This window comes from Cuculus canorus, chromosome 4 (genome assembly GCF_017976375.1).
Source record: "Cuculus canorus isolate bCucCan1 chromosome 4, bCucCan1.pri, whole genome shotgun sequence".
Classification (NCBI taxonomy): Eukaryota; Metazoa; Chordata; class Aves; order Cuculiformes; family Cuculidae; genus Cuculus; species Cuculus canorus.
Window position 1 is genome coordinate 2,783,756 of NC_071404.1, and position 27,865 is coordinate 2,811,620.

Sequence of the window (27,865 nt, forward strand, 5' to 3'; positions counted from 1 at the left end):
TTTTTCACCCCATGATAACTGTGTGTAATGATTTCTTTCTAACAGCATGGGGTAAGTTGAAAGTTTCTACATATCAGGCAGTTGCCTATTAGCAAGCACCGACATCTGTCCTGCAGGTTTAATTTGACCCGGCCTATTAGGATGCCTCAGCGATGGCCGTTTCTCCCCACTGAACGCAGAGGTATGGTCTGGTGTGCACATGAGGTATAGACCAGCGTTCTGCAGGTGTCTGTCACGTTAGCACGGGGTGCAAATACACTTTGTAGTGTCCTCTTGCAACCATTTATGTGGTCTACGTGTTGGCTGCCAGACTGACCCTGGCATCAAGAGCACCATCCACCTTTGCAGGCATAACAAAGCTTGCAGAGCTTCTCACAGACCATAATGTGTTGCATGTGATGTCTCTGGTCAGCAGAAGACCTCTGCAGTGCAGGAGGTGCATGAGATGGCAGAGCAAAAGGGAGCCCACAGCATGGGGGCACATGAGCACAGGAGGTTCATCCTGAGCATGAGGGGAACAAGAGGCAGGAACCTTCTTTATTTTACTCATTGTGTGAGATTTGGCAGTCCTGATATACAAATAATTATGTAAAAGATGTCATGGAACGGTTTGGATTGGAAGGGACCTTAAAGATCATCCAGCTCCACTCCCCTGACATAGGCAGGGACACCTCCCACTGGATCAGGCTGCTCAAAGCTCCATCCAACCTGGCCTGGAACACCTCCAGGGATGGGGCAGCCACAACTTCTCTGGGCAAACCCAGCCATAGTAATGTCCAACTAAACTAAAGGGGTAATAAACCACTCCTGTTGCTTTGTTGGAGATTTTGGATAGTTATTCTCCTCTTAGCAGCAAATGTTGTGAAATCAAACACCAAACATTCTGGAGTCAACAGCTTGTCATGGAAATATCAGTGTTCATCACTCCCTAGCGCTGTGTGTGAATGGAGGCTGTAAAAGGATTCACACCTAACATACAAAAACTGGAGGAGAGAGGGATATACCTCAAAGCCTCAGGTTGAAAAGCACCATTAGAAATGATGTGACTCATTAAGCATCTGAAGCCCAAGCAGAGAGAGTTCAGGCTGGAGAAGAATTGGCCTTGGGGAGACCTTAGAGCGGCCCTGCAGTATTGAAAGGGGCTTCAGGAAAGCTGGGGAGGGGCTTTTGATCAAGGAGTTCAGGGATAGGACGAGGGGGAATGGTTTTAAGCTGAAAGAGGGGAGATTGAGATGAGATCTTGGGAAGAAATGTTTTTCTGTGAGGGTGATGAGGCACTGGAACAGGTTGCCCACAGAAGTCATGGCTGCTCCCTCCCTGGAGGTGTTCAAGGCCAGGCTGGATGAAGCTTTGAGCAGCCTGATCCAGTGGGAAGTATCCCTGCCCATGGCAAGGGGGGGTTAGAACTGGATGGGCTGTAAGATCCCTTCCAACTCAAACCACTCTGTGCTTCTATTGGTTGGATCAAGAGGTCAGAGTGGCAGGGCCTCTGTGTTGGTGCTCTCCAGGAATTTCATTCACCATTTCAAAACTGGCACATGGGTTCACCTTCACGTTTCTGTACCCCAGGCACAGCTGCATTTCCTTGGTGAAGGAAATGGTCTCTTTGGAGGACAGTCAGGTCCCCTTGTTCAAACGTACTTTGAGACGCCTGAATAAGGAGAACCAAGAGGCCGTTAAGACAGTGGGAAGAATGAGGTTTCTCTTTTACCCCTTCACATTCAGGGTAACTTTGTGTGTCACTGAGGGAAGCAAGAGCAGAGACAGATGTGGAGCACAGCTACAAACAGGATGTGAAAATAAACTCATTACTCCATCTGCCCACTATAAACAGCATGAAATTAGTAGCAAGCTAGGAATAAAATTCAGGACAAACGGTCTTTTAAAGAGAGCAGAGGGAGTTGGAAGGTCTGCTGTTAGAAAAATAGAGGCACAGAAAGCCAAAGCCATGCATGACCTGGTGTGTATCCCAAGCACCCTGGTCCGTCAAGGCCAGAGGTGAAGGAAAATCTTCTGATGAGAGCCAGCAAGATGCTATTTTTGAAGGCAAAACCAGAAAGACCACTCCATCTCAGGGAGAGAAGGCCTTATTTTGCTTTTGTCTCTGCCTGATAAGGAGCATCATCTATTTTATAAGTCATAGGGATTTTTTTTTTTTTCCCTATGAGGCACTCTCTTAATGTTGCATAAAATTACTCTCTCAGGGGTAATGCGAGGAGGAAAACGTGCTGTTATGTTGTCTCAGTTGCAAAGACATCACTAACAATAAAAGCTCCTGAATGATTTGGGGTTTAAGTGACACGATTATGAAATGGGTCATTTGTGACGCCCCACTTCGAGTTGCTTCAAACACCTCTGTCATAAAGCCTGAATGGGAGGTGTTTTATGCCTTTGGCTTGGGCTGTAAATATTCACCCCTGGCCTTTGTTCTGCGAAGCAAGGCTCAGCTTGAGGATATATTTACTTAAAATTTTGCAGGAGAATTTCTCAAATGGTCAATCTGCTTGATTTATTCAAAGTGGGATCCCGAAGTGTTTTACGTCTTTTACAGGCTGGCTGTGTTTATAACCATCCTGGGGAGTATCTTCTGCAATTCATGCAGCGGAGAGGGGGGGAGGAGGGTCGTAATTTCTATTTTAACCTACTTTCCTAACCGTCGACATGACACTGACAAAGTCATCTCTTCTAGAATAAAGCCTGCCATGCTTTATCCTCGTCCAGAGGAGATACTTTGGAGAAAGCCAGTGCAAAATAAGTCAAACACAATTTTTCCCCCTATGGATTGTGCTCTGATATATGCAGGACAAATTTAGTGGTGTCTGAAAGCAGAGACTATGAGCAGCTCTGGCTCGTTTTATAGATCTCAGTGAAACGGCGACCAAGTGATATTTCAAGGAAACTGGTTCCTTGTGTTGGGAGTTCTTCAAGATATGACAGCCCAAGGCAAAGTTTCTTACATGTTGTAAATAGTTTCTCTCCACATTTGGCAGATCCAAACAAGCCTTGAGTGCTAAATAAACCAGATCTGTGAATAAATCGGGGGAGGAGATCTCAAACTGGAGGTGTGGTGAAGTTTGAGATAACGGAAAGTTTGACAATGGCCACGAGGCACTTCAAAATAGTCTGGAGTTTGATGAAAGGTTTTGCATTTGAGATGACATTGGGATATTTGAGGAGGAAACCTTCTGGTGGATTCACCCAAACTTTGTAATAAACGTAATTGAAATATCTGAACTCCAGCTGCTACCTTCTAGTCTAATCAAGAGCAACAGAAGAAGCTCCTTCTTAGCAAACACCCTGCAGCCGCTGAGGGAAGAAAGAAGCGTATACTGGGCTCAAGCGGTGAACAGGGATGGCAGCAGAGGCAGATGAAGAAATTCAGGGGAGGAGAGGCAGCAGGTGAAAGGAGAAAAAGGGGACTTCAAGGAGAGATCAGTAGACTCTTAAAGAGAAGGAAGATCTCATGAAGCCCTTCGAGATCAAAATCGAGGCCCCATATTTCTCCCAAGCTTTTCTAATGTTGTCTGAGTTAAAGGGTATGAAGCTGCTGGAGAGTGTCCAGAAGAGGGTTGTGAAGTTGGTGAAGGGTTTAGAGAGTAAGCCATATAAGGAGCAGCTAAAGTCACTTGGTCTGTTCAGCTTGGAGAGGAGGAGACTGAGGGGACAACTCATTGCAGTCCACATCTTCCTCATGAGGGCAGGAGGAGGAGCAGGAACCGATCTCTCTGATCACCAATGATAGGACCTGAGGGAACGGCAGGAAGATGTGCCAGGGAGGGTTAGGCTGGACATCAGGAGAAGGCTCATCACCCAGAGGGTGGTGGAGCACTGGAACAGCTCCCCAGGGAAGCAGTCACAAAGCCAAGCCTGACAATATTCCAGAAGCATTTGGACAACACCCTTGATACATGATGTGAATGTTGGGGTTGTCCTGTGCAGGGATGGGAGTTGGACACTATGATCCTTGTGGGACCCTTACAATTCAGGATATTCTATGATTCTGTGAACCACCAGTACCAAACCCTAAAGGCGCTCAAAAAACCAGAAGGTGCCTCCACCTTATCTAACCTGTGAAGGATAAGGTATCCTTACCCATCTGGCTCCTGTCCAAAGGGAAGACGAATTCTGCTAGGGACAAGGAGTTCCTTTGGGAAGCATTTGAGAAGCACATCCTTCAAGGTCATGACAGCAGTTTCTGTTTTTATAGCACAGCAGGATCCCAAAATACGTTGTAGTCATGGGGACTGAATCTCTTCTTCCATAAACCAGGCTTCTCTCTTCATCACTCCCTCAGGCCATGGTGCAGTCATGCTTGACTTATGTCAACATGCTCCAAAGCACCGCATCAAATGGAAGTTGTTCTTGTCCTTGACCCCTGTCTCCTCTCCACCACCTGCATGCTACCATGCCCTATAGAGCATGACTGAGCCTCTGGTCCTGCCGTTGCCAGAGGTCAGTGATGCAGCCAGGACCCATCCCCAGGAGCTGGTCTGCAGGTGACCAGCCTGCTTGAGAGAGGCAGAGCATTTCTTAGCATGGAAATGGTCTTCTCCAGGCCATGAGGGCACAGCACCACTGATCACTGCTCAACTAATTTATTGGTGTATATGTAGCAATAAGGTCTTCCACCCATGCTTCTCTCTATCCTCTCAGCACAGAGAACGGAGTACTTTTTATTTTTACAGCTCTGGAGAGAATTTACTAAAGGTTGGAAAAAGCCAAGACAAATCGATGGGAGTCCTGGGGAGGTGGTGACAGCAAAAAAAGGCCAACTTCTGGGACACCTGTGGGCTGACTCCATGTCAAAGCAACCTACATAGAGTCATCCACATATTCAAGAAGGTGTAAGCAGAGTTAAATCATAGAATGGTTTGGGCTAGAAGGGAACTCTAAGCCCATCCGGTTTCAACCCTCCTGCCATGGGCAGGGACACCTCCCACTGGATCAGGCTGCCCATCCAACCTGGCCTTGAAGACCTCCAGGGATGGGGCAGCCACAACTTTTCTGGGCAGCCTGGGTCAAGGCCTCCCCACCTTCATTGTGAAGAATTTACTCCTTGTGTCTAGTCTAAATCTTCCCTTCTCCAATTTAAAGCCATTTCCCCTCATCCTATCACTACATGCCTTTATAAAAAATCCCTCCCCAGCTTTCTTGTACACCCCCATCATTTGTGAGGGGGAGAGACTGGGGTCTCCAACGCTGGCCTGAGAGAAATGAGATAAAGAGGTAAAGGAGGAGAGATTTTTGTGCTCCAAGCAGGAAAGGATGAGCATCAGGAACTGGTCAAGTCTCTGGCACATATGATCATGTGTATTGGGTTTGTGTGGCAAGGTTTTGGTAATGGGGGAGCTACAGATGTGGCTGCTGTGAGAAGTCTCTGGAAGCTTCTCTGGTGTCCAATAGAGCCAATGACAACTGGTTCCAAGGAGGACCCATTGCCGGCCAAGGCCGAGCCCATCAGTGGCAGTAGTAGCACCTCTGAGATAATGTACTTAAGGAGAGGGGAAAGGAACTGCGGTGGAAACAGTGGAGGAAAGAAGAGTGAAATGTGACAGAAACAGCTCTGTAGACACCAAAGTCAGTGAAGAAGGAGGGGGAGGAAGTGTTGCAGGTGCTGGAGCAGAGATTCCCTTGCAGCCCATGGTGTAGACCATGGTAAGGCAGGCTGTCCCCATGCAGCTCATGGAGGTTAACAGTAGAGCAGATATCCACCTGCAGCCTGTGTAGGTCCATGGTGGAGCAAATATCCACCTACAGCTCACGCAAGACCCCACACTGGAGCAGGGGGATGTGCCCAAAGGAGGCTGTGACCCCACGAGAAGCCCATGATTTACCAGGCTCTTGGCAGAACGTGTGGACCCATGGAGAAAGGAATCTGTGTTGGAGGACGTTTTCTTGGCAGGACTTGTGGCCCCATGGGAAGGTCCCACATTGGACCAGTCTGTTCCTGAAGGACTGTGCCCCATGGAAAGGACCCATGCTGGAGCAGGTAATGAAAGACTGCAGCCCATGGGAAGGACTTGCATTCGAGAAGCTTGGAGGACTGTCTCCCATGGGAGGGAGCACCTACTGGAGCAGGGGAAGAGTGTGAGAAGTCCTCCCCCTGAGGAGGAAGGAATGGAAGTGTGATGAACTGACCACAGCCCCCATTCCCCATGTCCCTACACTGCTTGGCAAGGAGAAGGTAGAGAATTTTGGAATGAAGTTGAGACCAGAAAGAAGGGAAGGGTGAGGAAGGAAGATGCTCTAAGATTTATATTTCTCATTACTCTACTCTAATTTGATTGCTAATAAATTAAATTATCTTTCCCTAAGGTCAGTCTGTTTTGCCCGTGATGGTAATCGCTGAGTGATTGTTCGCTGTCCTTATCTCAACCCATGAGCATTTGGTTAAATATTTTCTCTCCTGTCCAGCTAAGGAGGGGATGAAGGAGCAGCTTTGGTGGGCACAAAGTTTGTGCCACAGCTCCTTAACATCCCTCCAAGTTCCCTTCACCCATTCCTGCTCCTCTCTAATGCTGCTGAGCATCACTGCAGCACACTTGAGCTGCCAGTGCATTTCAGCAGCATTGTAGGGGCAATTCTTGGGCAAGAGTGACGAGCTTGGGCATTTGAACAGCCCCAATGACCTCTTGGAAGAGATATGCCTACTTAAAGATTACAGAAGCAGGGTCATGGCTCGTAGAGTGGATGGTGATGAAAGGGAGTTCCATCTTTGCACGTAAAGATGTGTCTAGAGGATGACAAAGCTGGTGAAGGGTCTAGAGAACAAGTCTTATGAAGAGCAGTTGAAGGAACTAGAATCGTTTAGCTTGGAGAAGAGGAGGCTGAGGGGAGACCATATCACTGTCTACCACTGCCTGAAAGGAGGCTGTTGAGAAGTAGGTGTTGGTCTCTTCTCCCAAGTAAAGAGTCATAGGATGAGAGGACATGTCCTCAAGTTGTGCCTGGGGGAGGTCTGGATGTTAGAAAGAATTTCTTTACTGAAAGAGTGGTGAAGCACTGGCAGAAGCAGCCAAGGGAGGTGATGGAGCCACCATCCCTGGAGGGGTTCGGAAAACAATTGTATGTTGCACTTCATGACATGGTTTAGTAGGCATGATGGTGCTGGGCTGACAGCTGGATGGAATGAACTTAGAGGTCTTTTCCAACCTTAATGATTCTAAGATGGACATCCCAGCCTGGTCTAGCTCATGGGAGATATGATTCATTTCCCACTAGGGTTGCACCACCAACCTCACAACCCTTCTCTGATTTTCTTGCAGAAGGTATGGCAGAAGCTGTCAGCTCAAGCAGGGACTGCCTTCAGGCAGGTGAGTCCTGCACCAACGACCCCATCTGCAGTGCCAAATTCAGGACTCTCCGGCAATGCATCGCAGGCAATGGAGCCAACAAATTGGGCCCCGACGCCAAGAACCAGTGCAGAAGCACTGTGACAGCCCTGCTTTCCAGCCAGCTGTACGGCTGCAAGTGCAAACGAGGCATGAAAAAGGAGAAGCACTGCTTGAGTGTCTACTGGAGCATCCACCACACACTGATGGAAGGTCAGTCGAGCAGGATATTTGTTTCTGATCATCTTCCTAAAAGGCAATTACTGCTGGGGCTTTCAGCAGGTCTCCCCACCACCTAAGTGGCTACAAGAAAGGTCACCTCTGTAGTATCCTGTTCCCTCTCAACACCTACTGACACCCATTTTGGGAAAAACAATTCTGAAAAGCCAGGACATCTCCTTCCTTTTTTTTTCTTTTCAAGCTGGTGTCATTTTTAGTGATATTCTCAGTACACCTTGAGTCCTTTTGCTGCTGAAATCATAGAAAATTTGAGTTGGAAGGGACCTTAAAGGTCATCCAGTTCCAACTCCCACTGTTGCTCGAAGTCCCATCCAACCTGGCCTGGAACACCTCCAGGGATGGGGCAGCTAAGACTTCCCTGGGCAACCTCTTCCAGTGCCTCACCACCGTCCTCGTGAATGATTTCCTCCTAATGTCTAACCTAAATCTTTCCTCCTCCAATTTAAAGCCACTCTGCATGGTATGTTTTGCATCTAAGACAGCCAAGACCATGAAAGCCATGAATTTTATAGGAACACGATACAAAATATGAGCAGTGAGGAAAAAATAGTGTGAACTTAAAAAAAAAAATCACTCTCCTGGAGGCTCTCAAATGCACCAGTGTCTTTGGGTTAGTGAAGATTTGGGGCTGGTGACATCAAGTTGGAATTTAAAGTGTTCCCAGAGCCAGTATTTAGTGAGTTTGAATTTTGACATTTTTTAAGAGGTATCATAAAAGCGCACCTCCGCGGCCATAACTCTTCCTTGTCAGGCTGGTGAGTATTTTATGCACCATGAAAATTAAAATGGGGAATAAAACAGAACCTTCCAGCCATGAGCCGCGAAATAGATTAATAAAACACTGCTGGCTGAAAGCTGAAAGGAGAGGTACAAGGGTGATAACACAGGCCAAAAGGCCAAGCAAAACAAAGAGGATGGAGACTATCATGCACGGGCTTGCCAGAAAGGGAACTGCTTGATCAAGTTCCCGGAAAGCTTTCAGGTGCCACAGGGTGCAGAGCATGGTGATATGAACTGACTGGGAAATAAGACACCTCAGCACCCTCCAGGATCAAGTCTTTCCAGTAATTACTTGCCAGGTGAATTTATTTGCGTTGAAGTGAAGCCTGGGGAAGAGGTGGCAATCCAGCCTCTCCATTCATCTTAACAGGCTGCATCGCAACCTCTTCCCCGCTGACCTCTGTGGCCTGAAGCTTTGGACACAGTCCATCTGATAGAGGTGTCAGGAGGACTCTCAGCTCAGGTATCGCCGTTGGAAGAGCAGGGAAAGGATGGCAGGGAGTGATAGAAGCCAGATGTGGGTCTCCAGAGCAGGAGATGAGTGCTGGATGGACTTTTTGCCCAGCAGCTTGAAACCTCCATCTCCAGACTATGAGACGGCTGTTATCAGAGACTACCAAGGCTCTGCGCTGCTTCTCCTCTGCTGTCATGTCCCGATCCCCCCATTTTCACAAGCACTGAGTTCGCTTGCAAGGCAGATTCGCACTCCCAGACCTTTGATTTCCTTGCCTTAATTTCCCTGGGGAAATATATTTCATAATAGTGGTATGTTTCTGAGTCCTTACAGCCATTTAATTGACTGAGAAATGAAGGCGATCCACACGTTCCGTGTAGGGCTTCGTCTCTCAGTCCTCCATACCCAGGAGGCTGTAAAAAGCTTCCTAGAAGCCCTCTTATAAAATCAATTGTGTAAGTGTGTGCTCAGGGGATTTACAAAGCATACTATTTACTCAGCTTCTCTTGAGCGTGCCCGTGTTTAGCCACCTTCCCATTTGGAGACACAATAACATGATGACAAGCCGATAACAATTCTCTGATAAGGCGCTATATCATCAGGACATAAAACTGCTACGCTGGCACATACAAATGGGCCCCTCTTCAGTCAGTAACGATGCAAGATATTTCAGTGGAGGTGTAAAGCTGCCTTGTAATGCACCTGTGGTAATTGCACAGGGCTGTGTACTCCGGGAGCCGTTTCTTCCTGACCGCAGCTGGTGATCAGCATATGCCTGGAGCAGAAGGTTTGATAGTCCTTTCATCCCAGCCAGTACATCTGCTGCTGCTGTCCGTATCCATCGAAATGTCTAATAAAGAAAAAAACGATACCGAGCTGTTTGCTTCAATAATATTCTGCGGTATCCATCAGGATGACGGCGCATTACAGGCCATTGAGCGGATGAAAAGGAAGCATCGATTGAATAAAATCAGCTTCCCAGCAACTTAAAAACGAAGCAGGGAAGTTTCTGCGGGAGTTGTGGGTCATTAGCTCCTTCCCAAGTAAGAAAGGGTGGTTGGCAAGGAGAAGGGCAGAGGTATTAATAAATATAAAAGGCAGGTTTGTGGCCACACACAGAGTTCTGTGCACATCCCTGGTTGTGTCCTACCAACAGGTGAGGACCGTTGACCTAGGGAGGGACATATAGGAGATAGCAAGAACGGTGCTGGAATGTTGATGTGTGGCAGGAAGTACATGATTTGAACTCTATCCACAGGCAAGAGGCTGCTTTACAATCTGGTGTCCTTCATGGCAATCCTTGTAAAGAAACCCAAGACTTGGATTGCAACTCAGCAGTTCTCTGGGAGGCCGTCCTACTCCAAAACTGTGATGTATATTTGAAAAACCGTTACATCCTATGTCTTTCTCTAAATATACGGCTACGCATCAGTTCCTGTAACTCTGAGTATCCATTTAGTTGTGACATCTAGAGCACATGTACTCTTGGACCCACTGAGCAAACTCGCATCGCAACTGTTGAACTTTGTATGTCTTGAACATTCCTCAGGACTCTCAGCTGTCTTCTCACTAACTTCTCTTTTCACACCTCTCTCCAACTTCTCTTTTCATTCAGGTATGAACGTACTGGAGAGTTCCCCTTATGAGCCGTTCATCAGGGGATTTGATTATGTCCGGCTGGCATCTATCACTGCAGGTAGGTGGATGGGGAGACGCTTTAACCTTTACTGGTTCAAACTGGGGGGAACTGACTGTGGGATCAAGAGCTATGGACAAAGCAGTCCTTTGTGGACTCCTTGTGGCATCTTCACAAAGCATTGCACAAGCCTTGCAATCATTTTACCAAGGAGATGCTTATTATTTCTTTGATAAACTGTTGGTAGAAGAACATGTCCTGGGGATAATCACTTATGATTTCCATCCGTTCGCTTTTCCATGTCTGTACAGTGAAGGGCTGAGACTAAGGGACATAGAATCATAGAATAGTCTGGGTTGGAAGGGACAGCCCCCCCTGCCATGGGCAAGGACATCCTGCTGGATCAGGCTGCCCAAGGTCCCATCCAACCTGGCCTTGAACACCTCCAGGGATGGAGCAGCCACAACTTTCCTAGGCAACCTGTTCCAGTGTCTCACCACTCTCATGGGGAAGAAATTCTTCCTTATATCAAGCCTAAATCTGCCCCTCTCCAGTTTATTCCCATTGTCCCTCATCCTATCACCTTTATGAATATAGTCCCTCTCCAGCTTTCTTGTAGCCCTCTTCAGATACTGGAAGGTTGCTTTAAGATCTCCTCAGAGCCTTCTCTTCTCCAGACTGAACTAGCCCAACTCTCTCAAGACTGTCCTAGTACGGAAGGTGCTCCTGCCCTCTCACCTTTGTAGCCCTCCCTTGGACCCATTCCAACAGCTTTTTAAGTTGAGGATTCCCGAACTGGACACAGTACTCCAGATGAGGTCTCACAAGAGAGGAATAGAGAGGCAGATGCTAGGAAGGCCTCTTTCAATGAGCCATGCCAGATGGGCTGATTCTTCATAGCTGGTGGATGGCTTTAGACTGGAATGGCAAAGATTTAGATTACATATTAGGAAGAAATTCCTCACACAGGCATAAGTTGCCCAGAGAAGTTGTGGCTACCCCATCACTGGAGGTGTTCAAAGCCAGGTTGGATGGGGCTTTGAGCAGCCTGATCCAGTGGGAGGTATCCCTGGATGTTGGAACATCCTGGAATTGGAACTGGATGGGCTTTAATGTCCCTTCCAACCCAACCAATCCTGTGATTCTGTGACCTGTGTGGTGCAGACAGCCTGCCGGGCGAGAACTGTGTGGGTATCATTAGGTACAAGAAGGTGTTTCCACATCAGTGGCAGAGTCAAACTCTGCAGGCAAAAAGGTCAGTAGCCCAACCTACTGGTTGATTCCAGCCATGGCCTTTAACCCCATGCCCTGGAGACAACCTCAGGGCTCAGACTCTTGTTCTGCTCTGCCTCATGTAATCCGCTTAATTACGTGAGCAGAGTTGTGTGACACCTTTTAACCCCCTTGAGGTCGTGAACCCTGGGCTCGGCAGTTAAAAGGTCACTGCTGTAGCTCTTAAGCCATCCATCACCAACATCACAGCTGCCACCACAACCAGCGTTCAGCTCTGCTTCTGCACCACAGCCATAGGGAACCTTTACCAATGGTGATTTTTTTACAAAACAACACTCCTGGGAGCAGGTAATTTACTCCGGTACCAAAACAGCAATCGTGTTTATATCTCCTCTGAAATGTGCACCTGATCTGGAGAGGCATCCACAGCTGTAATGCACCCAAGCAAGCACGGAGCAGCACATCCCTGCAGCCGATGGATGTCTGCAGTCCCCATGATGATAAGGCACTTGTTAGGTGCAAATGTCCAGGAGCAAATTAACCCATCAGCCCTTGACAATCTGAGCAGTGAGGTGAAGGGTGTTGCTCCTGGACCTCATGTCTTCTCATTGACTCCACTCGACTGATTTGAGCATGGAAATTGAAGCATGCACAAAGCTGTTTGCCAGGTCATGGCCTTCTTAAATAGAGGTTTTTCCCCCTGTTGCTGAGTCCTACAGGGCTTTTCAGACCAAAGTGAAATGGAGGGATGGGGATTTTTATGCATGGTTAACACCTTGTCAGGTTTTTAAAGGGGAGTAAAATAGGTTGGGCAGCAAAGCTAAAGGGCTCACAGCAGCGGGGATATGCACCAAAGGTCTCAGCATCTATCTAGGGACATGAAGTTTCTTGGTTTAAACTTTTTTTTCCCCCATTTATACTCATTAACTCCTTCTATAACATAAGTTATGACCTGCTGTTCTGTATCTGTAGAGGGTCCAGGATCATTGAATCACACAATAGTTTGGGTTACAGGGGACCTTAAAGCTCATCCAATTCCAATCCCCTGCCATGGGCAGAGACACCTCCCACTGGATCAGGTTGCTCAAAGTCCCATCCAACCTGGCCTTGAACACCTCCAGGGATGAGATGGCCACAACCCCTTTGGGCAATCTGTGCCAGCGCTTCACCACCTTCAAAGGAAAAAATATTTTCCTGATATCTCATCTAAATCTCCCCTCTTTCAGCTTAAAACCATTCCTTCTCATCCTATCCCTGCATACCCTGATCAAGAGCCCCTCTCCAGCTTTCTTGTAGCCTCTTCAGGTACTGGAAGCTGCTCTAAGGTCTCCCTGGAGCCTTCTCTTCTCCAGGCTGAACAACCCCAACTCTCTCAGCCTGGCCTTTTGAAGTGTTCAGAGAGACTGTCAATATTTTAACGCTTGTCAGCAGTCACTGGCTTGTTTTAACTCATGGCCAAAGGTAGGGCTTGAATCTGCATTGGAAATTTATCATTCTGGAGGTTTTTTTCCTCTGAGAAAGATCCTTCTCTGCTGAGGAAAATGTCCTTCCAATGTGCATCAGGTCATGGTCTTAATTCAGAGAGGTGAAAAATGGCTTCAAGCTCGTTTACGCTCTCATGCTTGGAGGACCCTCATATGTCTGATCCACAGGACCTACAGGCTCTACCAGCTCCTATCAGGGACTCTGTAGCTTTTTCCCCCTCTATAAAACAGAGCTCCATCCATCTCTAAAAGAGCCCTTAAATCAGTGTTATACAAATCTTAGAATCATAGAGTGGATTGGGTTGGAAGGGACCTAAAGCTCATCCACTTCCAACCCCCTGCCATGGGCAGGGACACCTCCCACTGGATCAGATTGCTCAAAGCCTCATCCAATCTGGCCTTGAACACCTCCTGGGGTGGGGCAGCCATGACCCCTTTGGGCAATCTGTGCCAGAGCCTCACCACTCTCACAGGAAAAAATATGTTCTTGATATTTCATCTAAATCTCCCCTCTTGCAGCTTAAAACCATTCTTTCTCATTCTGTCCCTGCATACCCTGATCAAGAGCTCCTTCCCACCTTTCCTGAAGCCCCTTTCAGTACTGGAAGCTGCTCTAAGGTGTCCCCAGAGAGCCTTCTCTTCTCCAGGCTGAACAACCCCAACTCTCTCAGCCCACTCTCACATGGGAGATGCTCCAGCCTTCTGATCGTATCTGTGGCCTCCTCTGGACTCTCTCCAACAGATGGTGTGAGATGCCTGAGGGTAGAGTAAAGCTTCATTTTATTAAAGGTAGGAGCTTGGTGGAGCAGATTCTAAGGTGCGAGGTTTGTTGTATGGCCATGGCACCTCTTGGGAAAGGTGAGTATGGAATGGGATTCTGTACAGCCGGGACACAGAAAGCAAATGTGATTGTCACCCTGGTCACTGCCTTCCTGGAGTGGATGCTGGTGTCACTTAGGTGGCTCTGGATGGGAGCAGCATGAGGGTGAAGGTCTTGGTGGTGCTTCTGGCAGATTGGTCAGTGCAAAACCGCATTACCATCTCCCATCTCTCCACAGGGTCTGAGAATGAGGTGACTCAGGTGAACCGGTGTCTGGATGCTGCCAAGGCGTGCAACGTGGACGAGATGTGCCAGCGCCTGCGGACAGAGTATGTCTCTTTCTGCATCCGGCGCGTGGCCCGGGCTGACACCTGCAACCGCTCCAAGTGCCACAAGGCTCTGCGCAAGTTCTTCGATCGCGTGCCACCCGAGTACACCCACGAGCTGCTCTTCTGCCCCTGTGAAGACACAGCTTGTGCTGAGCGCCGGCGGCAGACCATCGTTCCTGCCTGCTCCTATGAGTCCAAGGAGAAGCCCAACTGCCTGGCACCTCTGGATTCCTGCAGGGAAAACTATGTCTGCAGGTAAGATTCACACATTGAGGCGGCCAACGTGGCAAACTGTCCCTTGGACAAGCACAAGAGCAAGTGTAGGACACTTGTAAGAGATCTTATAGTGACCTGGAGATCTTATAGCATCCTTCTATTAACTGGGGGCAACAAGGGGGGGCTACAAGAAAGCTGGAGAGGGGCGGATTTAGGCTTGATATAAGGAAGAATTTCTTCACCATGAGAGTGGTGAGGCCCTGGCCCAGGTTGCCAAGAGAAGTCGTGGCTGCCCCATCCCTGGAGGTGTTCAAGGCCAGGTTGGATGGACCTTGGACAGCCTGATCCAGTGGGAGGTGTCCCTGCCCATGGCAGGGGGGTTGGAACTGGATGGTCTTTAAGGTTCCTTCCAACCCAAACTTTTCTATGATACTGTGACACATCTTCCAGTATTGTTCCAGTCTCTAATTATTATAGGCTTTGAGACTTCCTGGGCTGAACTTTCCCAACCAGTACATCATCCTTAAATTACAGTTAAAGCCTTATGCCTTTTCACAAAGGGAGGTGAGAGCAGCGGGTTTTTCTTGGAAAGATTGACTGGTACAAATATCCTCATCCCTCTGCACTCCAGAAGCGTGGGGAAAGGAGAACAACTGATCTATGTATCTGAAAATGGCTCTGAAAGATGCAAAGCCCCTGAGCCACACCAGCTCTTGCTCAGATTTCAGCTATCTACCCAGGGAATCCGAAACGGACGGGTACTGCCCTCTCCCTAACAAGATGAGTGGGCCCAGCAGGGAAGAAGAGGTTCAAAAGAGAGAGCGTTGCTTCCCAAGAGGCTGGAAACGGTTTCCTGCAAGCAGCACAGCTGTTAATTATCTGTTTCCTTGGTCTCTGAATATATAATATAAAACATCCTCTAGAGACACGGCAGGAGCAAGGGGTTGACGTGTGACCCGGTCAAAGCTAGCAGTGCAGAAACCACAAGGAGAGCCAGAAACAAATCGTGGGACTTTAAAGAAACACTCCAGGGTTAACCCTGCCTGCACTGTTTAGTCCTCCTGCAGCTTCTTCACAGCTGTAACCCTTTGAATCTCTGGAGGGACGGGCTTTACTATTATGAATAATACAAACCCTGCAATCAGTGCTTCCCTCCACTAAATAATGCAGCAAAAATTTGGGCAAGAGGAGTTTGCTTGGTCGTGGCGTAGGAGATCAGGGTTGGTATGGGGCAAACGTGGGAACAAAGAAGAGGAAAAAAGGAGAAGCTGGGGAGAACAGCGGGCAGGCAAATACAAGTTGGAGTGCTGGCGCTGACCAGGAGACAATCAAAAATGCCTGATTGGGAGGAGAAACGTGCTCATTTTTTCTGAGATTTCCCAGGCAGAGCAATCATTTGAGGTACCCAGTTCACAGTTCAGACAGTGCAGGTTGTCATCTAAAAGGCCCTGTCTTCAAGTGTTGGCAGTGTTAGTGCTTGCTTGAGTTTCCTCAGCGGGTCAAATGCCATGTGAGATGCCTTCTTACATGACCACAGGACACCTGTTTAGATGGATCCGAATCTCCGGTAGGTCCTACCTGAAAAGCCTCATGAGGATGTCTTAGATATCCTACAATGTACAGACACCATGAGATGCATTTGTGCCAACAACTGACTCACTCCGAAAGCTTTAGGTGGCAAATATCGGGTTGGCAGCACAATTTACAGAGTTTATCCAATGAAGCCAGCAGGGCTCCCACATATAATGAGCAGTCTGGCAATTTGTCTGCGCGATGCAACTACTTCCCTGCATGGCCCAGACAGTCCCAACAAGCCCTGTGTGTCCCTCAAAGCTGCTTTGTGCTAAGTGGTTTGGTGCTTTGAAGTAGACAATCATGGAATTGCTAGGTTGGAAAAAAGCTTTGAGATCATCAAGTCCAACTGTTCCTGTCCACTACTAAGCCATGAAAAACCTCATCTACCTATCTTTTAAACACCTCCAGGGATGGTGACTCCACCACCTCCCTGGGCAGCTTCTGCCAGGGCCTGAGAACCCTTTCAGTGAATATTTTTTTTCCTCATATCCAATCTAAACCTCCCATAGTGAAACTTGAGGACATTTCCTCTTGTCGTACCATTTGTTTCAAGGAAGAAAAGACCAACATCCACCTCACTACAACATTGTTTAGTAGTAGACAATGAGGTCTCCCCTTAGCCCCTTCTTCTTCAGACTAAACCTTGGTTTTCTCAGCCAATTCCTGTAATCCCTGTGCTGCAGACCCTTCACCAGCTTTGTTGCCCTTCTCTGGACATGCTCCAGCCCCTCAATGTGTTTCCTGTGTTGAGGGACCCAAAGCTGAACACAGTACTCAACATCAGGCCTCATGAATGCTGAGCACAAGGGAATGATGACTTCCCTGCTCCTGATGGTCACGCTGTTTCTGATCCAAGCCAAGATGCCATAGGCTTTCTCTGCCACCTGGGTCACTGCTGGCTCATGTTCAGCCACTGTTCATCAACACCCTCAGGTCTCTTACCACCAGGCAGCTTTCCAGCCACTCTTCCCCAAGCCTGGAGCTGCACGGGGTGGTTGTGACCCAAGTGTAGAAGCTGGCATTCAGCCTTGTTGAACCTCATCCTGTTGGCTGTGAAAGCTGAGGCACAGTGGTCTGAGATGAGAGGTGTAGGTCAAACACCGCTTGCTCCACAGGTTCCAGAGGTTCCATCCTTCTCCTGAGAGTGGATGCTTGCAGCAGAGGACGAGGTAACAGCCCTCATGCTGGGTAGAGCATTTTGTATCCAAGCCTTTGGGCATTTTCCTTAATCTGAGGATGAGCTCGATTACATTTAAACCATAATCTTTAGAGAGAAACTGGACCAGAGTGATTCTCTCTTTCAGCAAATCAGCCTGAAAATGAAGGCTTAGGTCTCACAGGGAAGTTATTACCCAAAAGCCAGATAAAGGCAAGGCAGAGTGAATTCCCTCACTGCTTGCAACAGCTCTTCCCTCAAAAAACAGTTTCACACACCAGAAAACAAACATTTCTTCTAAGACTGGACCTTTCTTGCAGTCTCAGCTTGTAAATCATTAACTACAGCCCCTATTCATGTCTCATCTCAAAGGGATAATACTCACTTTGGGGTTTGTTGGGGCGGGCGAGAGAGTAGTATAAAATGCCATTAATTCAAACTGGTTTAGCAACACCTACAGCAGCAAAGGATTTTGCAAGCTGTAAACACCATCAGTGTGTTGTTATGCCCCTTTTTGCCCCAAATATCTGTGCTAATATGTTCTTTTTTTGTGCTCTCACTCCATCAGGTCACGCTATGCAGAGTTCCAGTTTAATTGCCAGCCCTCCCTGCAGTCCGCGAGCGGCTGCCGGAGGGACAGCTACGCCGCCTGTCTGCTGGCATATACAGGGATCATAGGTAAGTGGCTGCATCCCTCGGTGTCTCTCCCACTCTTCTGGGTTGGAAACATCTCCTCTAGGCAGCTAAAAGCTATGGAGACAGTAAGGTGGAGAGCTGAGATTGAGATCTTGGGGAGATGCTGGGCTTTCTGCAGTGGTTAGAGAAGGAAATAAAGCCACGAGCTTTAGGATAGTTGCAGTGGAGGGAGAAAAACCATGTGCCATGGACTGCTGCAAGAGCCCGGCTTCTCCTTCAGGGAGAAATAGATGCACTGTCCCAGGGCGTCTGCTCTGTCAGGGTTCCCTGGTCCCATCACCAGTGATGCCACTGGAAATCACCATCCATTGGCATCTCGATGACTTCAGGGAATGTCAAATTGAATTTGCAGAGATCCAGCTGGCAGCAGTTAGCCTGAGCACAGCCATAGTCTAAACAGAAGTGCCAATGGACTTGATCTATCCTGACGGATGGGATAGATTGACAGATTTTTGTGACAAAATATACTTCTGGTTTAATCTTTCTTTTGTTGTCTCTGACCATTCTGGAGATGGGGTTTGGCTTTTTCAATGACAGCATGGAAATCTTTACACACATTCACGTACAGGTTTTGAATGTAAATAGTTCCAGGAGCTTCCCATTCCTCAGACCAGTAGCACATTTTAGCTGATGGAAGGCTTTGCTTGTGGTGGGGTGGACAAAGGGCTGCAACACTCCCTCTTCTCCTCCCTGGGAGCAAACCAGACCTGTGACACCAGCATTTGAACAGTTTTCTTGTGCTGCCATCATGGAAAAGATCAGCTGAGACTGAATGCAGAGCAAACCAAGACAGCAGCAAGGAGGGGAGAGCCAAAAAGTTGGTGAATGGTTTAGTGGAGAAGCTGTATGAGGAGCATCTGAAGTCACTTGTTCTGTTCAGCCTGGAGAAGAGGAGACTGGTGGGAGACCTCGTCACAGTTTACTGTTTCTTCACAAGGGGAGGAGGAGGAAGAGCAGGCACTGATCTCTTCTCTTTGGTGACCTATGACAGGACCCAAGGGAATGGCAGGAAGACGTGCCGGGGAGGATTAGGTTGGACATTAGGAAAAGATTCTTCACACAGAGGGTGGTGGAGCACTGGAACAGATCCGCAGAGAAGCAGTCATGGCCCCAAGCCTGACAATATTCCAGAAGCATTTGGACAACCCCCTTGACACACGGTGTGAATGTTGGGGTTGTCCTATGCAGGGACAGGAGTTGGACTCAAAGATCCTTGTTGGGTTTCTTCCAACTCAGGGCATCATGATTCTATGGCCACCATACCTTGAAGTACCAGCCCTACAGTAACACTTCTCTATCCTTCCTGGCAGGCAGTCCCATCACACCCAACTACATTGACAACTCAACTTCCAGCATAGCTCCCTGGTGCACGTGCAATGCCAGTGGCAACCGGCAGGAAGAGTGTGAGAGCTTTCTGCATCTCTTCACCAACAATATCTGTCTCCGTAAGTATCGCTCAGCTCATTGCTCCTCTGGCAGCATTGCCCGCAAACTGGTGAGGCTTCTTGTGAATGAGGATATGGAGATACCCCAGTCCTCAAAAGTCTGTTGGTGTCCAGCTCCCTCTGCTTTCAGCAAAGGAACTCTGAGGACCCTCAGGCATGCATTTGGGTGATCCGTTCAAAGAAGGCTGGAGAAGGGATGTGTATGCTTTTCCTTGGAAACGTTGCTCTGATGCTTTTCTCCATCTCTTTCCCACACAAAGAAAATGCCATTCTGGCCTTTGGCAATGGGACCTACCTGAATGCAGCCATGGCCCCATCCATCCCCCCCACCACACAGATGTACAAGCAGGAGCGAAACTCCAACAGAGCTGTGGCGACCCTCAGAGAGAACATCTTTGAGCACCTCCAGCCCACCAAGGTAGGAGGCGGTTGACTTGGCCTAAAGAGATGCTTGGCTGTGTCCACACCTCCTTCACGCCCTAGAATCCTACGATGGTTTGGGTTAGAAGGGACCTTCCAAGATTATCTAATCCAACTGCCCTGCCAATGGGCAGAGCTCCAGCCCCACTCACCTCAGTTCCCCCTCCCAACTGTGTCATTTCAGCTATGTGCATATATCCAACCTTCCTTCACCTCCCGGAGCCCCTCATTCACCTTCTTCTTCATGTGATGACACCTTCTTCCCCATCATCAAGCTACGTTATCATATCCCTGACTTCCCTCCTGCTTATAGATCACTAGGATGAGAAGAAACAGTCTAACGTTGCACCAGGGAAAGTCTAGATTGGGTACTGGGGAAAATGTCCTTACTGAAAGAGTGGCAAAATGCTGCAAGAGGCTGCCCAGCGAAGCAGTGGAGTCACCGTCCATGGAGGGGTTTGAAAAGCGCGTAGATGTGGCAATTGGAGACATGGTTTAGTGAGCACAGTGCTGCTGGGCTGAGGGTTGGACTTGATGATCTTAGAGGTCTTTTCCAACCATAACGATTCTATGATTTCTTTTCTTTCACGTATGTTAGAGAGATATAGTTTTTTAGAAGTACTGAGAACTTCCATGATCTTTTCAGGAGTGTAGATGAGGAGCCAGGGCCACTGGTTTGGCTACTCATCCTTCTGCAGGGCAGCTGCATGGCTTCAAACAAGCATTTCAGCTGCCTGGGACACAGATTACTCCCTTGTTAGATGAAGATCCTGAAGGTCATAACATTGAGGCTTAACTGACTAAGGTTTGCTAAGCACTGGAAAATCTAATCTAAAAGGTTCTCGTCACCAGCAAATTGTTAGTATGAAAGTAATATTGAACTGAAATTATCTTAAAACAAATAACAGATGAATTTACTGATGATGGCAGCAGCAGGCATTAAATATTTTATTTTTAAATAAAAAGCAATGACCTTGATGTGCCACCCACCAGAGTAATTTTCAGATTGAATTATTTTACTATTAAATAATTAACAGTGACCCTGATTTGCTGAACGTTCAGGTAAGAGAAGCTGTCAGTTAACCAAACTCCAAGGACTGCACGTGGGCTTTGCTCTAAGCTCGATGGTGCCCTCAGGGAGCTTCCACACACACAGGGTTTTTTATGCTTCCTCCTTTTTTCTTTTGCTGCAGAAAAACCCGATTCACCTCCCTCTGCTCTGTCTTCACAGGGCGACAAGTTGGGAGGTGCAGAAATGTGGCTTCAGCTTCCTTCACTGCTTTTCAGGACATGTACAGCATAGGTGTATTTTCAGAGAATCATAGAATCACCAGGTTGGAAAAGACCTCTTGGATCATCAAGTCCATTCCTATCTTCCGCTAAACCATGTCCTTGAGCACCTTGTCTACCCATCTTTTAAATACCTCCAGGGATGGTGACTCCACCACCTCCCTGGACAACCTGTTCATCAGGCTGTAAACTTTGGACCCAGGGGTGATCTGAAGTTGCTCCTACCTGATGCTCCCCAGACCTCAATGCATCCAAATGATGACCTGAGGTCCAGACCTTGCACTGAGAGCTTTATTCTGGTAGCACCAGAGAAGCTGTAAACCTCCTTCACCACTGATGGTCCAGTCCAGATAATCAACTGCTGCTGCCACTGGCAAGTGGGAAGCTGGAGAAAGCAGCTGTAGTCAGGGGTGATCCTACCACACTGCCCATCTCCATGCAACAGCAGTAATTCCCTCTGCTGAAGTGGCAGTCCTGTTGGAAAGTGGGCCCTGCTGACACTGCAGGGGAGACAGGGGAGCTGGGTCTTGACTTAGCACTCAGCTCCAAACTCAGATCCTGTTCAATGTGTATTGAAGCTGGTGACTCTGGACCTGAGAATCATAGAATAGTTTGGGTTGGAAGGGACCTTAAATCTCATCTAGTTCCAAGCCCCCTGCCCCGGGCAGGGACACGTCCCGCTAGATCAGGCTATGATGGACCTATCAGTCCATAGGCTTTCCATCTTCACAGCAGTGCAGCGCCTTGGCTCTAAATCATCTCAGTTATCAAGTACTGAAATGTAACTCTCTAGTAAAGCACATTTTTGGCCATAGATGTCAAGACATTGAAAAAGGGTGAAGTTCACCTGCAGGGTGGAGATGCCCAGGGTGGAAGTCAGTTGCATAATAGCATACTCTGTATTTTGGAGTAACCCACCTGGCTCTAAGCTGCTGTTTAGTGCAATATCTGCCAGCCCTATGGAGGTATCTGCCACCCTATTCAAGGGACTTCTCCACCTGGAGAGACCACTGGGTCAAGCTACCTGCCAGCAGTGGCTCCTTGGGCTGTACGGATCTCCATTGACCAGAGTGGGCAACCAGGCACCTCTCCTCACACAAAGACACTCCCAAACAGTGGTCAAACCTGTGGGCTGCATGCCCAGTGTTGTACCCATAAGGTGACCCAGCTGGATGCCATGGTGCTACCACCACCTTCACCACCATCTAAGCTGACCTCCAGTCTAGAGATGGGGTGTTGAAACTGGCCCTGGACCCCTCAGCACACGTAGGAAGGCTGCACAGTCCCCAAGCCCTAAATCTTCAGAAGGACCGAGGTGGGGAACAACCACATCGCTTACCCTGTGCTGCCTTCTTTCTCTTGCAGGTGGCCGGAGAGGAGAGGCTCCTGCGGGGCTCCACTCGTCTGTCTTCAGGGACATCCAGCCCAGCAGCTCCCTCCCACTGGGCAGCCTCTCTGCTGCAGATGTGGTTTCTCTTCACTCTTGCTGCGCTGAGCCTCTCTGTGATGTGAAGCTGGGTGGCCACATGCCAGGCAGAGACTCTTCGTGTTGGTTTCTTAACAAAACAACCAGAACAGTAACTTTTTCAGGGTGAGGGGGAGGGAGAGAGAGGTGTTAGGAAGGAGAGGTGAGCATGTGGTCATCCCTTCCTCCTCCTCACCCGTCTGCCAATTTATTTGATTTTATACGATCAGCATTGTTGACAACCAGCTCGTTCTTGGTCCTGGCCACCTTTCCAACCCACAGCTTGGTGGTCGTCTCTCCAGCTCTCTATGGATGGGGTCAAGCCGTGAACTATTCCCTTGGAAAACATTGAGAGAGTTGATCCAAGAAATGAGGCTGCAAAGGAAATGCTTTTGCTTGCCTAAACCAAGAGAGGAAAGGCTTTGGATGGATGAGCTGTCAGGAAGTTTCCTGAAGCCCTGACTCATGTTGGGGGGCTCTTGGCAGGACATGTCAAATGATGTGGAGTTCAGACTGTCTCCAGGGTTCCTCAGGACCCAAATGACAGCCCACCTGGTTTGGACTGAAGAAACCAGAGCACAGAGGAAAAGGTGGTTATTTTTATTCACCGGAGAGGATCCTGAAGCACTTGTGGGGTGGATCAATTAACCACATTATGAACGGCCTTCTAGGGATTATCCACCTGCTTGAAACTGTGACCAGCGTGCAACCAGCATGCATCTCCAAGCTGTCACCTACTCCTTGGGCCCTCCTTTCTAGAGAAATATGTCATGTATTGATGGTGTTCAGGAAGAAACACGTGTGTTGCGTTTTGTTTACAGCCGGCTTTCTTCGTGTCCCAACCCTAGCATCTCTACTCACTGGTCCTGTAAAGTGCTCGGGGTAGGTATTGTTTTGTCACATCCAGGCAACCTGAGGCCAATATTGTCCCACTCCAAGCTAACCTTTTTCCATGTGGGATGAACATGTGAGCCTCTGGGCAGGACTAGATGCCAGCCAAACGCAACTACGTTCCCATGTGCTACATGTGCATCCACCTTTGCAGAGAGGCAGAAGATCTTCAGTCAGGGGTTTTCATTAGTTATGCAAGGAAGAGACTGAACAGAAGAAGTTTGTCACTCTGGGAACATAAATATCCAGCCAGTTTTTGGAAAGACCAAGTAATGGATCATGTGGAGTGGATTGCTAAGGTTCCCCTCCTTGAAGAGCTGGTGGAAGAAATTTCTCATGTCTGACTTAGCACGTGAAGGACATTGCCTCCTCCCAAGTGCTACTTCGTCAGCTGGGAGGTGGTTTAAGCTGGGGAAGTGACCCCCTTTACTGAGCTGCAGCCGGAGCCCAGTTGGAGGGTGACGATAAATGTCTTTCTGGTCTCTCGGGGCACAGGAAGGCAGATGCGTGACCTTATGTTAACCTGAGCACCCAGGGTTCATCATTTGAGGAGGTGAGCTGAAGACTCCCAGCGTCTTTTTAGGGGGAGTGAATCCCTTGTTAGCTCAAACCAAGAAAGAAGATGGTAAGGAAGCATGAGAAGGTTTCCCAGGATAAATGCTTACCCAGGCTGACCACCACAGGAGGCACAGCAGCAGGTCCAGATCCTCCCATGGTATTTGGGCTTGGGCTTTGCAACAGCCCATTTATTACTTGGTTTGTGTTCCTTCAAGGAACATCATTAGTTTCTTAGCATTTGAATGCATAGAAAGGCTTGGCAGCAGCAAAGTCCAGTGCTTTCCATCCACATTCCCTGCAGAACCTCTTGCATTCTTTTCTTGCTTCAGATTTTGCTGAGAAACTGCAAGAACTTTCTTGGGTTTTGGTCTAATATGAAACCACTCTCATCTCCAAATGAACACCTGCGGATGTGTAAGACACGCTGAAAAATCTCCTGGCTGTGTCCCATCCAAAGTTCTGTACCTGGAGGTCCTTGGGGCTATAGCACCTGGTTGTCCTAACCCAGGGCTGTGTAAAGGGTCCTGGAAGGCACCAAAATCCAAGTCTGGTTCTCAAGGTGCCAAATCACACCCTGAACAGAACCTTGCATGTGAGATCTTCACTGTGAAGAGCTCACCCAGATCACAAAAGCAGGCAGGGAGGTAGCACTACAGGCAGCCCCTACATCCCTTCGAAATGCCATCGCTGTGCACTGGAACGCTGGGAAGATCTTCCCTGCACCCAAGACATTGGTGTCCTCCAAGAGACCATGGAGCCATTTGTGCACCAAGTGACACAACTACCAGCTGCAGCTCTGCAAGACTTGTGTCCTCTGAGCCACAGGCGAAGAGGGGATTAAACTCTAATGCTCAGTCCTTGAAAGGCAAGGAACTACCTCAACATCATGAGGTCATGCTGTGAACTGCCTTCTTCTGCAGCTTTCCTTTCCAGTCCTGTAGTCATGCCCTGACCTTCACACCTGGCCAGGAGCAAGCCTGTCTCCACCAGCCTTTAGTCTTCTTGCATGGGCTGAGTGTCTGTTTAGGATGGACACACAAGTGTCAGCTGCTTTCCAGGAGTACCCTGTCCTGCAGACTCTTCTCCCATGTCTCTTATAACTTACTGGTGGTGGTGGCGAAAAGCCACTCTGCCATTTCCTTCTCCAATTGAGACCCAGCAAAGATAGACATCTTCTAGGTGGTCAGGATGACTGGCAACCCCACTTCAACTCTCCTGTAAGCCTGGTATGTTGTGAAAAACAGATGTGGGCAACCGTTCTCACAGGATACTGAGGATGGAGAAGGCCTCCAGAGGTTGCCTACTCCATCACCACATCCCACAGCAGGACCAATGATCTGTTTACACTTTCTGGCTGATTTATTTTAAGTTAATTTTAATGATTCCAATGATGGACCTCATCCCCCCTCGCTTAGGATGTTACTTTTCTCTAAGCATCACAAGCCCAAGCAGCTCTCAACTGTGGTGTCTTCTCAAATCCTCAGTTTTGGGAGGGTGGCAGACCAAAGTGCCCTGAGACGGTGGAAGGTGACAGCCCTACCATGGATCATATCACATGAGAAGGTCAAAACCCAGGGGAGCTGTGGCTGCCCCATCCCTGGAGGTGTTCAAGGCCAGGTTGGATGAGGCTTTGAGCAACCTGACCCTGTGGGAGGTGTCCCTGGCAGAGGAGTTGGAACTGGATTGGCTTTAAGGTCCTTTCTAACTCAAGGTCTCTTCTCCCAAGTGATAGGTGATAGGACAAGAGGGAATGGCTTTAAGCTGCGTCAGGGGAAGTTTGGATTGGACATTAGGCAAAATTCCTTCACAGAAAGGGTTCTCGGGCACTGGCAGAGGCTGCCCAGGGAGGTGGTAAAGTCATCATCCCTGGAGGTGTTTAAAAGGCAGGTAGATGAGGTTCTTGGGGACATGATTTAGTAGTGGGCGTGTACGATTGGAGTTGATGATCTCAAAGGTCTTTTCCAACCTAATGATTCTATGACTTCCATAACCCAAACCGTTCTACGATCTGTTGGGTTCCCCGCAAAAATCACGCAGTGAGTTAGTGGAAATGGGTGTCTGCTGGAGGGGTTTCCTACTTCTGCCCTTCGTTGAGGTACCTCAAAAGCATCTGCAGAATTCCGATTACAGGTCTGCTCTCTCATCCTCAGCCTTTGTCCTGTGCTGTGAGTTTGGAAACAGTGTCCTTCTAGCACTCTTCCAGACCAGTCCATGCTCTCCCAGGGGTTCCCTGTGGTCTGGGGATGCTTTGAAATGAAGCGACACTGAGCAACGAGCTTCTTGCCCAGCAGGGAAGAGCCAGGGAGAGTGGGATGTGCAGAATTAAAACAAAATCATCCCAAAACCTGCATGACTTTTTTTCCTGATCATTTCACCCTTTTTGCTAATTTTAATGTCACTTCTTCCTCCAAGCCTGTTCACAAAAGAAAATTTCTGAAAAAAAAAGAAGGTGGCTTTTGCACCATCTTTTGGAAGCAGGAAACCCAATGACGTGTCTCCTCTCGCGAACCACGTGCGTGCACAGGGCATTTCTTTTCCCTTGTGAAAAGTCAGTGACTTTTTTGGATGAAATCTCAGCTCTGCTGAACTCTAAGTCAACCGTGGACATTCATTTTTAAGCCTCTTGACCAACCACCAAAGTCCCAGCAGCTGTTTGTAAAGGCAAAGGGCTGAGTGAGCCAAGAAAGAGAAAGGGAGACAGGGTTTTTTTTAGGAAAAACTCCCTGTTTTGAGGACTTTCATAAGCACAAAGAAGAGTCACGAGAAAGAAAGAACCAGCCAAACTTTTGGTAGCCACTGAACTCTATTTTCTTGGCTGCTCATCACCGTTCCCAGTGGTTTGGCAATCCTGAAAGCTGGTGAAATATTGTGTACGTATAAATACCACATCATCACCAAAGCGAGACTGCAAGAAGGCAGGGAGGGATGGTGGCAGGGAGATGATGCTGGAGCAATAATCCCATGGGTAGCAGAGGGATGCTAAAATCTGTGTGCGCGCATGTAGGGGACTATGGTTGATGTCTGCCTCTACTACTGGGATGTAACTTGTACTTATCTCTTCTGTACATGTCAATATTCAAACATATCCATGAATAAAGCACACATGCATTTTTCCTGACCCTCTCGCTTCTGTCTGTGATGATAGGATGACCATGCCTGGAAGTCCAGGCTGGCGCTGAGTTCACTGATCCCACGCCTGGAAGAAATGGGGGGGGATATTTTGAGGGTATGGGGAGAGTGGTGGGGCTCAGATGCCCTGTGTTTAGCTGGAAACCCAGCTCTGATCTGCTGCCTACCAGCGAGAAAGGGTGGGGGGTGAGAAACTAACGCTGCTGAGATGCCACCAGAGAGACTCATACTGATGCCACCAAGAAGCGCAGCAAGGCAATGGAACAGTTTGCCCAGAGAAGCTGTGGCTGCCCCATCCCTGGAGGTGTTCAAGGCCAGGTTGGGTGGGTCTTGGAACAACCTGATCCAGTGGGAGGTGTCCCTGCCCATGGCAGAGGGTTGGAACTGGATGGGCTTTAAGGTCCCTTCCAAACCAAACTATTCTGTGATTTTATGAACTGGAACACGGACCCATGCAAGCCCTGGGGTGATGTACACAAAGCTTTGGGAACAAATTGGAGACGATTTAGCTCAAAGCTGATGCCAGCACAGGAGGAGAGAGGCCCTGCAAGATGTAGCAGGGATGGAAATAACTGCACTCGCAATTAGTGGCATGTGGAGCCACTACTGCTGAGACGCCACTGTGTAACCCAGATGGGTGGAAATATCTGGGGGTGGCTGGTGCTGCACCATCCTGTGGGGCACAGGAGGAGGGGAGATGGAGGAGGATGGTAGTGG

At 48.5% G+C, this 27,865-nt stretch overlaps 1 protein-coding gene across 2 annotated transcripts in view; it reads left to right on the forward strand.

Moving 5' to 3' along the window:
• GFRA4 (GDNF family receptor alpha 4) overlaps positions 1–27,142 on the forward strand; it is an 87,663-nt gene extending 60,521 nt beyond the window's left edge. The window contains exons 2-8 of one of the 2 annotated variants that reach the window (XM_054065981.1): positions 7,269–7,544; positions 10,421–10,501; positions 14,217–14,562; positions 17,823–17,932; positions 19,261–19,395; positions 19,656–19,813; positions 22,471–27,142. In XM_054065981.1, the coding sequence (XP_053921956.1) occupies positions 7,269–7,544; positions 10,421–10,501; positions 14,217–14,562; positions 17,823–17,932; positions 19,261–19,395; positions 19,656–19,813; positions 22,471–22,617 (1,253 nt within the window). In that variant the 3' untranslated portion in view covers positions 22,618–27,142. Of the gene's footprint in view, positions 1–7,265; positions 7,545–10,420; positions 10,502–14,216; positions 14,563–17,822; positions 17,933–19,260; positions 19,396–19,655; positions 19,814–22,470 lie in introns of both variants that reach the window. The other variant, XM_054065980.1, reaches the window with a different exon arrangement.
• Positions 27,143–27,865: the final 723 nt, after the last annotated feature.